Source organism: Bactrocera neohumeralis, chromosome 6, assembly GCF_024586455.1.
Source record: "Bactrocera neohumeralis isolate Rockhampton chromosome 6, APGP_CSIRO_Bneo_wtdbg2-racon-allhic-juicebox.fasta_v2, whole genome shotgun sequence".
Taxonomy (NCBI): Eukaryota; Metazoa; Arthropoda; class Insecta; order Diptera; family Tephritidae; genus Bactrocera; species Bactrocera neohumeralis.
In genome coordinates this window covers 13,753,850-13,767,243 of record NC_065923.1, presented here as the reverse complement: position 1 = coordinate 13,767,243, position 13,394 = coordinate 13,753,850, and the positions used below count along the sequence as shown (strand labels likewise).

Sequence of the window (13,394 nt, the reverse complement as noted above, 5' to 3'; positions counted from 1 at the left end):
AAATATTTAATAAAAATTCAATAAGGTGGCAACACCACGAAATTTTATATTCGCAGAAAATCACACAAAACAATTTCCTTCAACGTTGTAATGCCTTACCCAAATTTGTATCATTTAAAAACCAATATTTAATAAGATATGGTAACACTTTTCATTGATTTCAAATTTCCCACAGCTTAGAAGAAGCTTAAAAATAAACGTAAATTTTATACATTAATTTGAATTCGTAAGAATAGCATCGCTTATGCCTTGTAAGACACCAGTGTAAAGCCGTGCACCCACCGTTCCGCCTGCATGGCACACATACACACACATGCACATCTGTTTGCAATGTCACATAAACCCTGAAATCCAGCTGCTGTTCAAATGCATTTATCTTCGTTCAAAAGCAATTTACACACGCACATTATTCATAAGCATACATGCGCACGCACACACACATACGACCGAGCATTTCTTAAATTACACATATGCAATATTTATGCGCTTGGTGCTATGTTTACATAAGCATTGGTGCTGGACACTTGGTTTGACCTCCTTGCACACAGTCACCTACACACACACAGAGACACTTGTATGCAATTGTGTGCTCTTTCTTATGCTTCTACTTGTTCGCTTTGCTTTCTTGTTTTATGCTCCTCTACGCTTTTTGTCCTCTTCGCCTTTTCTTCGCCATGCTTTTCGTTTAATTCATTATTTTGCTCATCAGCCAAGTAGCTCGATGTTCATTTATCGTTGTTCCCTTTGTAATTGACATTTATTAATTGGAAAACAATAATTCCCTGCGGGCCAACCTACTTTCCGTCACCGAAACGCTCGCTCACTGCATACATACAGGCATAGGTACATACAAGCACGCTGTAGCGGCCACAGAGAGTCGAAGTGGGTTGGCTCGTTCGTTTCCACCTCGCTTGATTTCAATTGCAGCGGTGTCCAGTTCATTTCAGTGGCTCAATTGCTCAGTTGCTCAGTGACTCAGTGACCATGCCCAGTAATACAAGCAAGTGAAAAGCATAAATGCATATGTATTTGTGCTGTTTCTTATGTCTCATACAATTTTGTAATTGATAGTTATCCCCATATGCTTAAATATAGTATAAAACATATTTGTATATATGTATGTAGGTGGTATTGTTGGTATGTGTGTGTGCGAAAACAAATATTCTCAATTTGTTATTGTCGCCTACATTACACCGACATCATTTTTCTTTGTGCCCCTTGCAACCTGTGTTTGATAAAAATTACACCACATTTATATATACTATATATACATAGATTACATCCATTAATTATTTACTCACATGCAAGATTTGTGCCTGAGAGACAGCACTTTGAAATTAATTATTTACATATGAGTGCATCCCTTTGTACAGTAGCATGTATTTAATCGACCGTTACACCTTAATGTACCCAATTAAAGGCTAAGACAAATATACTATATAATCTTCATAAACAGGCTCATCACTTATAATTTTTCATTCTGGTAAAAATAGCAAGAAAAAAGTCATATACTCCTGTACTAAACAGCTAGAATGGGTGCCAAGACATATGTACATACATATATATATATAAATAATATCTGAGAAATAGCTAATATCTCGTCTTCAATGAGTTTGTAGAGTAACATGCTCCGCTTTAATGACGTCACTTTAGCGCTGATTTACAAGGTAACGAGCTGAGGCTATGTTTCTCGGAGGCTAATTATACATATTATAACTCATGAATTAAATTAGTTTAAAGTTTGAAGATTGCACTGCAACCCGCGGCCTATTGAGCTCTCATCTGTTCATCCAATATTTCGTTCAATCCAGTCAAATCAAAAAGGCTTAGCAAAGCTGTTGGGTTAGTTTTTGACCTCATCAGAGATACAATGTCCCGTTAGCCTGCCGCCTTCTTCTTACAATTGCGGAGTATGTGATCTGATGTCTCTACTCCTTGATGGCAAAAGCGACTCTGATTTGTGGAACAGTACCCAGATGACACCGCAGCCTTTGGTTTTGCGGAGTAGTGCAGCCTGCAGTGATAGTATAAAATCCACAAGCTGCCTTGTTTGCATATCTGCTAATGGCATAGACCTCAGTTTGAAAAATGCTTGGAAAGCCGTCAGTTTGACTTGTGGTCCCACTATACGAACCCCAATTCCATTTTCCGTTTTCAGCGCGTCTGTAAAACATTGCATTATCCTACTACGGAGATACTGCTCAAGGATGGAGTTCTCCCATTTACATTTGCAGCCTAACGCGACTGTGAAACCCTTTTCAAACGTCATGTTAGTCAGCTCATAGCTTCAGTTCAGAACAAATCAAGTACTTTGATACTTTGAGTTGTTATAATTTTTTTCCTTTAATTTTAATTTATATTTTATTGGATATTTCTGGATTGGACATGACCGCCCGCCGCCCATTCATATATATTGTTTTCCTCCGGCATTTGCAAATTGAGTGCTTAGTCAGAAATAGTTTTCTCCTTTCCTACTGTCCCTTTGGAATATCTAAATTGTTATTCGAATATCTCGGAATATACTACTACATGATACTACAAACAATTACAAGGTGGCATATAATTCCTAGAAAAATAAACTTACTAAACTCAAAAGCTTCTCAAATTGCCAAATCATAGATATTCAATTTATAAATAATTTGATAAGTTTTGCTCTCGTTTATTTTTAAATCTTTATTATCATTCTATATTACAAAAATCAGAAAATATGAAACAATTAAAAGATATATTTTTATAATGTCAGTTTAGTTTTGAAAAATAAAGAAACATCGAAACAAACATAGAGAAGAAAGTCCAAAAAATATGTTACATTTTAACAGCACTCTTTTCAAAGGCATTTTTTATAATTTTTCAGTTGATCGTTTGTTTTTATAGACCTAAAGTAGTAATTAGCCATCATACGACGTTCCAATCAACTTTGCTGACTTTCTCCATCACTTTTAGATCCCGGCATAGCCGGTGTTTCTGTGCATCACTTTAGTTACAAAATTATCGGAAAATTTATGCTGAGAATGGCGAAGATAGTTGATACTTAATATTCATATTTACTATTTGAATATTAAAAAGCTTCGGACTATTTTTAAATTTTTTTCGTAATTTGGCGTTTTATAGGAAATTTCTGATTATCTACAAGAAATTGTTCAAGTTTAAATTTCGGGAGCAATCTTAACTTTGAAAAAATCTTTGTATTTCATTACTTGTCGTATTTCAGCCAAAATATTCCACATTCTAAATACTATTCGGAAATTATACCTCCTCGATTCTGCTTTGAAAAGCGCTTAATCATTTCAAATAAAATCACGTACTAAATCACTGAGTCATTTTGACTCTGATTTTGGAGAATTTGGCGACATCATTGGTAGTGTCGACTTTCAAATTATAGGGTTTTCAACAAGAACGCCGCAAAAGTAGACCAATAGGGACAGCAAACGACGCAACGTTTTTCCCGCTCTTTTGACATTTCTCTTCAATAAGGTTTGCAATTTCATCATGGAAAGAAATATGATCCAACAACGAGTCGAAGTTATTCAAATTTACTAACGAAATTCGGAGTCGGTGGCCTCAATTTTAAGAAAGCCAATTTATGGTCTGTCAGATCAACAATTGAGCCTCTAGTGCCAGTATTTCAATCCACGGGCACAGTAGAAAATATTCTATGTCAGTGAGATAAAGAAGTAGTGTCGAGAATATTGCTGCCGCTAACGCATCAATTGAGAAAGACTCAAATCAGTATCTCATACGTCGTTCTCAAGGCAAAATATGCATTATTGGTGAATCAGCAATCCACACATGCTCCATGGGCTACCATTGCAACCCGAAAAAATTACGGTTTCGTGCGGTTTATGGGCCGGCGTCACTGGGCCGTACTTCTTCCGTGATGATCAAGACCGGAACGTTACTGTGAAAAGGAATCACTACCGCTCAGTGATAACCGAATAAGTATTTTTTGTTGTTGCTCAAATTTGATGATGTGGACTTGGCCAATATGTGGTTCCAACAGGACGGTGCCATAAGCCACACGGCGAACGTCACAATCGATTTATTAAAAACCAAGTTTGGTGAACGTGTTATCTCCCGAAATGGCCAATTCAATTGGGCGCCTAGGTCGTGCGATTTGACGTCGTTAGATTATTTCCTGTGGGCGACATCAAGTCTATGAACTATGCCAACAAGCCAGCGACGATTGATGAACTTTATACGAATATCGAACCTGAAAATACAGCAGTATCGCCCGATTTATCGATTTATGCTTGAAAACCGTCGAAAATTAGGCTCGGCGGCTGGACACCTGCAAGCATGCCCGTAATGGTCATGCAAAAGAAATCGAATTCCATATATAATGGAAAGAAGATAAAGAATTTAATTGACTTCCGAAACCCTTTTCGCTACTAGCGTTCTTATTGGAGAACCCGTTACATTCAAAATGCAAGCAGAGATTTTCTTTAAATAAAAAACCTACACCTTCAACATAATCTTTCCCATATTTTTTGTAAGAAGCTTGGTGGCGAGGATCATATGATGTCGGTATGCGCGAAAAAGATGCGAAAACCTCTAATCATGCCTGAATAAAAAAAATGTTTACTAAGAAGCCAATAATTGATGATGAATAAAATAATTGCTTTCATCAAAAGAAAGCTTATTCAACAGTATCATGAATAAATTCGCAATCTTCGCAGTTGAAAACATCAATATTTGCTAAGATATCCGAGGCAACAAAAAACATTTTTTTTATAGAGTTGTGTAATTACTGCTTTACTTTTCATACGGATAACCGGTACATTTTATTATTTCCAATTAGTACTGCGACTTCAAAGGCTTCTTGCGTTAAGTTTTCTGCGTTAATTATAAATTATTTGGAATATTTGGTATGCAACTTTCATTGCTTCATATCAAAAATAGTTTTATTTTCATTACTATACTTTATATTCAACACCAATAACAGTACTAAACCCTCCATCTATCATACTTATAGACATAATTGACGCAAGTGTTACAAGTACAACCAATTACAAAATCCGTTATGGTATAACAATACAGTGGTTGGGGGGCGAAAATATTCCACTCGCTATCGAATTTCGCGCATGTTGCCTAATCACCGCTTTGGGCGTTCCATTACAGATGCTGACAATGCCAAAACACTGTCATTTACTTAATTTACAGCTACTTTGGCAGTCAATTTGTTATTAGCGCGCAACAAACGCAATCAAAGACGTCAACAACATTTGAAGACCCTCGGATAGGTAGATTAATGGAATTGACCGAGCAATTGGCAAGAAAAGTGCGAAATTATACAGAAAGCACCCAAAAAATATATAATTATAACGGTACTAAAACACACAACACCAGCCTGTGCGTGTGAATTGTGATTTCTAAAACAAAATACTTGCGAATCACCATAATTATAGATCTGAGCACACAAAAGCTGTGCACGTGCCAAAGCTAACACACACATACACACACAAATACATAGTGTAAGCACACTTACAAGTATACTGACCTATACATACATACGCATATACAAGCACATTGAAAAGTTCACTTGCTGTGCCAGCAATCCTTAACTGCCCATTGTTTACTTTTCCTGCCGTATCCCGCATTTCTTATATGCCACTGTGTGGCATGTGGCAAGCGCGCAGCTAGGCTACAACTTGCCACATTTTAATTTGCATTTTCTTTGGCCAACCGTTACCCAGTGTTTAACTAGCAAGCTCGTGTAGTGACCATGTCGTATGCTTGGCACACTGCCAGCAACGACTGCGTTCCTCGTCTGACTCCAGGGAGCACACACACACATGCGCACCCACATACATTTGCTGGTATGTATGCAAGCGACGCTGTGATTTATGTGCCTTCTTCAGTGGTTATTATGCAATTTTCCAATTTTTCTACCAAGGCCATTGTCGTTGCACTCCGGTGACTCATGTAGCCAAGACAGCGGTGGTATTTGCAAGCGCTTAAGGTGTGGCAACCCTTTCGGGCTTGCTGCTGCTGCAAGTTTGCATATGCAACAGCAATTTAGTGGCATTCATTGCATATTGCGACAGTGATGGTCAGGTAAATAGGTAATAGTTTGAGCTGGATGAGTGGTTTGAGAAATTGTTGCCTTCGGATCGTACCGAAACGCTTCTGAGAATAGAGTAAACTGACCTATACATACATACATGGTCAATTTCAAAGAATGGGAAGCTTTCCCCTTAAAGAAAAAGGTCCATTATGCGAAGACATATCTAGCTTTTATAGATTCTTAACTTAGACTAGAAACTTGTTGGCGAACAGGTGATGAAGATGAGCATTTCAGAGAGTATTTTTGTGATTTCATCTCAGTATTCGATTTATACTGGCCTATCGCATATTCCCTTATTCTAATTTCTTTTTTTTTTCATTTTCCCTCCAAACGATAGTTAATCCTTGTATAAAAAGCCTAAGATGTAATACAACAAAAATTTCATCCAGATATCTCTTATCTAAGATAATCTCACATGATAACAAAGAGAATAAACTCTACGTTGAAACAATATTCTTACTATTTTTTGCTCTCGTTCTCTTCTTGCCTTCGTATTGGCTCGAGACTCTATGACTCAGTACTTGTCGAGTCTTTCGATTACTGTTCCCACAAGCATCTCGTCGAAAATGACACAACTCTCGGTGTTAAGTCAATCACATTTCGACGAAAATCTTTTGACATTCATATTTTCGTTAACAAAAGAGTTCAAGAAAGTAATCTCCAGCGGAATGCTTGAATGTCAGTTCTGGAATATTAAAATTTAAGATAATAAATATATACACATAAATATCACGCTCCCTTGCTATAATAGGCGCACTTGCTTTCATTTTTGTTTTCAAATATTTCGCGAGCTGTCATTCTATATGTGCGTTCAGTGTCCATCACTAACTATACCCAGAAATGAACGTACCAGCAGAATATATTTTACCTGACCATGCTCCACTTCATCGTTTACTCGACTTCAATATCCACACTTTTCATTTTTCGTGTTGTTTTTGTGTTTGTGTTTTTGTTTTTTCTGTTGTTGTTGCCTGTGTATATTCTTCATTTTCATTTAATTTCTGCATTCATCTTCGTTGATGGCTGCACTCTGGCGCTTTAAGCTCCCCGATGAGGCCACTGTACTTGTACATAACGTAGTATATCATTCGACCAGCCGCCGTGGCCGAAGCCGTCCGTCCAATCGACCACTCAATGATTTCCCACTTGCCTGCTGTGTGACACCATTTCGCAATTTTCTCTCCTTTGCGCTCGTCGTCATTTTACCCATTCATTTGGCCGGGTCCCCAATACGCTCGGCTGCGATTATGTGCATACAATTTTTGTCATTTAAAGATTTATATCTTTCATTTTCTTATTTCACCTTTGGAGAGATTATGCGGATAAAAAGTTGCCACTTTCTTGTATTAATATCGGCTCAGTGCGCTCGCCTATATTTTGTATATGAACACCGTTGCTGCTGAGAGATTGTTTTTTACAGAAATTTATTGATTTTTTTTTGTTAATTTTGTTTCTGATGAAAGGGATAGTGATTTCGGATTAAGTTTTTTTGGGTAACGCTTGTTTCGAAAGTGTGTAAATTGTAAAGTTTTATAAAATGAGCAGCCAAAAAAGAAAATCGATTACGAATTCGACATGTAAAGAAGCGCTAAGCTGGGCGCAATCAAACATTTTATACTATATGAGTATTATATTTTTAATTGAGGGAGTAAGGACCAAAGGCTGCGGAATCCTTATACAGTGAAGTAAGTGTATATGAAGTTTGCCATAAAGTCGGATATCTATAATGTATTTATATGAATCATTGGAGTGACGAGCTGAGTTGATTTAACCATGTCCGTCTGTCTGTATATACCTAAAATAGTCTTTCAGTTTTCGAGACAACGATTTGAAATTTTCTCCTTAAGAAGATTATCATTTGTGGGAACCGTACATATTGGACTACTATGGGATATAGCTGTCATACACACTGATATATATAACAAACTTAGTTTTATCTAACGAGATATCTTCATGAAATTTGATATCGATCATTGCACATAGCAACAGTACAATCTCCAAAAAATTACCACAATATCTTATAGCTGTCATAAAAACTGGCCGATCAAAATCAAGAAAAATGCTAAAAAATGCCTTAATGAAGGGTACTACAGCTTCGGCTCAGATGAATGTTTTTTTGAGTTGTAAGTTTTGTTCACTCAATTTTATTGATATAAATACCTGTATTTATACATACTTATGTGAAATACACTTCACCAAACGCTTGACGTTTTACAAGTATGTATTGAGATGAGGTCCAGTTGAAGAGAAATATCAAAATCCACTTAATTTCATTAAAATATCGAAAATATTGACAATGATAAGCGGCCAACTTGAAAAATCACTAGTATGCGATAATTGGAGCTAAGGGCGGTATGGATTCATTGAATTTTGTTTCACATTGAGACATCAGGATATACTTGACCAACATTAGGGAACTACCAGTGTAATCCATGAAAAATGAGGTAATTTCGAAAGTCTTTGGACATAATAAGATGTATTTTCAGCTATATTGAATTTTTTTTAAACAATAATGTTGAAAAATAACAGAGTTATGTGCTGTCTTCGGAGGTGCCAAAAAAAAAGTTCCCCTACTGCTGACATAATTCCGGCCGAATGTGTAGCTCAAACAAAAAACTCAAAAAGGTTATTAAAGTTAAAGGTATTTTCTATACAATGACCTACGATTTTTGAAAAATATGAAAAATTAACAAAATAACGTAGTTCTGAAAAAAGTGTCGTCATTGTATAGTACATATATTCAAGAATGCTCAGTTTCAATTTGAAGTCGTTTGGTCAATTTCTCGTTGAGTTATGATGTTAGCGATTTTGAAAAATGTCGTTTCGAGAAAAACGCGTTTAAGGTTTCAACGATCTACGGAATACTTGCGAGCGGTGGCTCTTTAGAACGCTGCCATTCAAAAGCTATTCAAGATACGATTTTGCCGGTTTCACAGGATATTTTTGAAAATATAGACTATTGAAAGAGCAAAATAAAATCGATTTTTCGAAAATGTCACACTTCAATAGAAAAATTGTTTGGCAAAAGTCTCATTTTCAATATTCATGCTGATTTCATTGACAATTATATTTCATTTGGTGCAAAACTTGTCTATTTCCAGCAAAGCCTATAAAAAGAGAATAGAGAAAGTAAATGAAAAATTTGTCTACTTTTTTACTATTTAATGCTCTTTATAATTAGTTTGTGGTTTCTAATACTATCGTGAACATGGTTTAAGGTTTATTCTTTACATGTACGAAAATAATATGTCAACGTTTAAAATCAACAAAACGTTGCCTACATTTTGGCACAGGTGTACAATTTAGCCAAGTCACACTCCTAAATTAATGAACAAAGGAAATTTTGTATGTATGTTCTCTACCAAAATAACTCTACTAGTAACGCACGATCGATGTTAGTTTGTTATTTTTTATGAAATTTTTTGTAGTCTGAAAATTTGTGCTTTGAAAAAAGAACTATATTTTTTGTACTTTAGATAGGCTTCCATATGAAACATTAGCTCATATATGACGTAATAGAAAGTAGTAAGCATAACTTTTTATTTTTTTTTTAAGAAAATATATATAAAGCATCTCAAGCTTTGATAGGACTACCCCTAGTTTAAAAGCAACCATTCTTCGCTATATTCCGATGCTGTGCGCAATAACCCATGCCACACTTGGACTTTAATGCCAACACTAAAATGAGACGAAATACCAAATTCGACATTTGATGAAAGTGAATACTTTCAGTTTAAGTGCAAGTGCACATTTTCTTACCATTTCATAGCTATATGTGTATGTGTGTATTATGCATGTGTATGCAAACTGTGCAATAATGGACGTGTATATAAAAGGGCTAGCTTATATAGCGTATGCATGTGTAAGCATAATAACACTAGTATACATGCGTGTGTTTGTGTGTGTTTGCAAATGCATGCATGACATAACACCCTAACGGAAGATGAACTTTATTTCGGTGCGTGCTGATGAATTTGAACAAAAATTCCCTTTTTGCACTAAAGCTTGTGGCTCATATCTTGTTTATGTTCGCATTGTTAAGACGTTCCAGATGTAATGCAGTTATGCGAATGCGGCAGCGGCAGCGGCAAACATGCACAGACAGCAGTAGATTTACAGCGAGCAAGAGAGTGTTTTTCACACACATCCTTATATAGAACTTCTTACATAAAGGAAGCGGACACACACACATGTATTCATACTACTTGCCACACATTTGAAATTTTCACTACTCGTGCATCCTCCTCACGCTGTCACCGGAAGGATATGGCAGAAAGTAGAAGTAAAAATAAGAATAGAAAAGATGGAAATTTTAAAAGTTCCTTTGTTTGGAGGTAAAGGCGTGAAAAAGTGCGTGGTAACGCAAGTAAAGTGCAAACAGCGGCACGAAATGTGCAAAACAACCGCAAAGCGCGTGTAAGAGGCGCTCTGATAATACTTGCGGGCGCACACATACACGCACACGCCCATAGTGCAGTTCGTTGGGATTTGAAAGCGCACACAATAAAATCGCTGGCAGCATTTGAAATTTCGGTGGAAAGTGCTTACCACTCACATAATGCAGCGCGGTGTGCGCGCTTTTGCTACTGTTTTAGTAGCGACTGAGCTGCATTTTCACCGCCCTCGCACCGCCTCTGCATTGCTCATTCATTGCACGTTGCAAAAACAGGGATCTCTTTGGTATTTTGCGAGCATAGCGCCCTCTGACTCTTTTTAATTTGAAGTGAAATTCATTACAAGTGTTTGCTTTCAAGTCACTTTTCAGTGTGTGCACGAACACACATATATACATACATACATATACATTGAGCAAGTAAGTGGGAGTATCTGCTAAAACTAGCTGCCATCAAAATCAATTAGTTTTAGATGACTGTTGTTTCGATTGGAAAAGTAATGATGGAAGTGAAATGAACGAGAGGCAAATTCAACTTATTCTATGTTATATTTAGGGAGAATGATAATAAAACAAATAATTTTAACCAGGTGGCAACACTTTTTGAAAAATGCACAGATATTTTTGAAAAAAATATTTCTGAAACCTGTTTAGATTTTATTCATAATGCTAAGTTTTTTTATTTGATAAATTTTTGCTGCAATAAAATATTTAAACAGGTGGCACCACTTTTTAAAATTTCATAGATATTTTCGAAAAAAAAATTGAAACCTGTTTAAATTTTATGCACAGTAAGATATTAGTGTGTTTATTCAATCAATTTTCGCTGCTTTAAAATATTCAATTAGGTGGCAATACTGGTTCACTTTTCAGTTCAATACCGATATCATATTTTATCTTTGTTTAATATGTTTTTCTTACTAATTATTTTATTTTGATTTAAACCAGGTGGCAACACTTTTTAAAAAATTAATAGATATTTCTGAAGGAAAAATTTTTGAAACCTTTTTGGTTTTTATCTATATCGTCTTACTGTGTATATTTTATTAATTATTGCTAAGTTGAAATATTCAAACAGGTGGCAACACTCCTTTCATATTCAGTTCAATGCCGATTGTATATTTTAACTCTTTGTTATATATTTCTTTTACCCATAATTTAATTCTTAATTATACGCAACCACGTGGCAACACCTTGTGAAATACAAAAATATTTTTTAACGAAATATGTCATATGCATAATATCTTAGTTGGTTTATTTTATGAATTCTTGTTGGTATGATAAATTCAAATAGGTGGCAACACTCCCTCACTTTTCAGTTCAATACCGATGCATATTTTACCTCTGTTTAATATATTTCTTTTACTTATAATTAAATGCTTAACTAAATTTAACCAGGTGGCAACACTTTTTGAAAATATATCAGAAATACAATATTTTCGAAGGAAATATTTCTGAAATCATTTTAGTTTTTACCCATAATATCTGAGTTTGTTTTTTTATTAGTTTTTGTTGCCTTAAAATTTTCAAACAGGTGGCAGCACTACTTCACATTTCAGTTTCGTACCTGTCGTATATTTTAAATTCTTATCGATATATTACTTTTACGCAAATAAAACTCTTAACAACAATAAAACTTAATAAAAAAATTTCAGACGTGTGGCAACACTTTTTAGGAATGCATAAGTTTATATACTCTGTTTATATAGTTTGTTATTAGTTTATGAGATTAATTTTGATTTTTTGATCCAAACAGGTGGCAATACTCTTAAAAGATTTGTAAATCTTAAATTTTCCGTTCGCTACTAAAAATGTATGTATGTATTATATTATATCGAACTAGAGATGGAACTAGAGATGGAACTATCGATAATATCGTTTATAAGTAGTAAAAGTGGAAATCGCAATTCGTGCGCTCGATAATTGTTAGTAAAATACAATCGCAGTCATCGATAATGAATCAAAGACAATCGTTGATATCGAATATCGATAGCTTGGTACCAATAATCTTTCAGAACGAACCTTTATGAACAATAAAGAAATATGCAAAAACCAATCTTCTCTCCCACAATAACTTATCGATAATTTCCGCAACTCTCTATATATTGTTATACAAAATTTTAAAAATTTCAAATTTCAACTTGTGCGCTTCCATGATAATTTCCCACAAATATATTTTATCTCTATATATTCTTCTATACCTGCATTTCTAAAATAATCTTTTGCTCCCCCATACATAAACATGCTTTTGGTAAATATGTAGAATACTCAACACAATAGCTGAAAATATCAATTTTCCTCATATATGTTTTTGTTTTATTCTCTTTTCTCCCCTCTCGGCATTTTTCGCATTTTCGCTTCACCACAAAAGATATGACAAATGGTGGCGTTCAAGGACCTATGGAGAGTTACAATTCACTGGAGGAGCATTTGCACGCTTTGAGCACAACACAATATCCACCCACCACGGTTGGCTACGTACATCCGAAGTGGATTGAGCCGTACTTTGATCCGTCGACGCCGCGCAATGTCACCGCATTAATGGGCAAATCGGCGTATTTGAGTTGCCGCGTACGCAATTTGGGCAACAAAACGGTAAGTACTTAACCGTAAACGTGCAATGCACACACACAACAAACAAGCATACACACACATACACACATCAAGTCACTCAACTGTGCTCTCACATTTGTTCGATGTTTTGTAATTGAACTCAACCTGGGCTTGAAATTCCAACAAGTGTTCGAAGAATCTAGTCTCTCAGCTACAGATTTAGGAACTAAGTTGGCAGTGCTCATAAAGTAATAGCTTTTGGAACAGTTAGTAAGAAAAATATTTTTGGTATAAAGTTTAAAAGGAAGTGAGCCATTTCTGATCCGTGCTTTCTTGGACTGATATTTACATCAGGAATAAAGTCAATCCATAGGGTTGATTATA

General features: G+C 35.5%; 1 protein-coding gene across 2 annotated transcripts in view; it reads left to right on the top strand.

Annotated features, from left to right (window-relative positions):
* LOC126763669 (uncharacterized) overlaps positions 1-13,394 on the top strand; it is a 329,848-nt gene that overhangs the window by 171,896 nt on the left and 144,558 nt on the right. For both annotated transcript variants that reach the window (XM_050481378.1, XM_050481377.1), the window contains exon 3: positions 12,829-13,052. In XM_050481378.1, the coding sequence (XP_050337335.1) occupies positions 12,829-13,052 (224 nt within the window). The remainder of the gene's footprint in view (positions 1-12,828; positions 13,053-13,394) is intronic.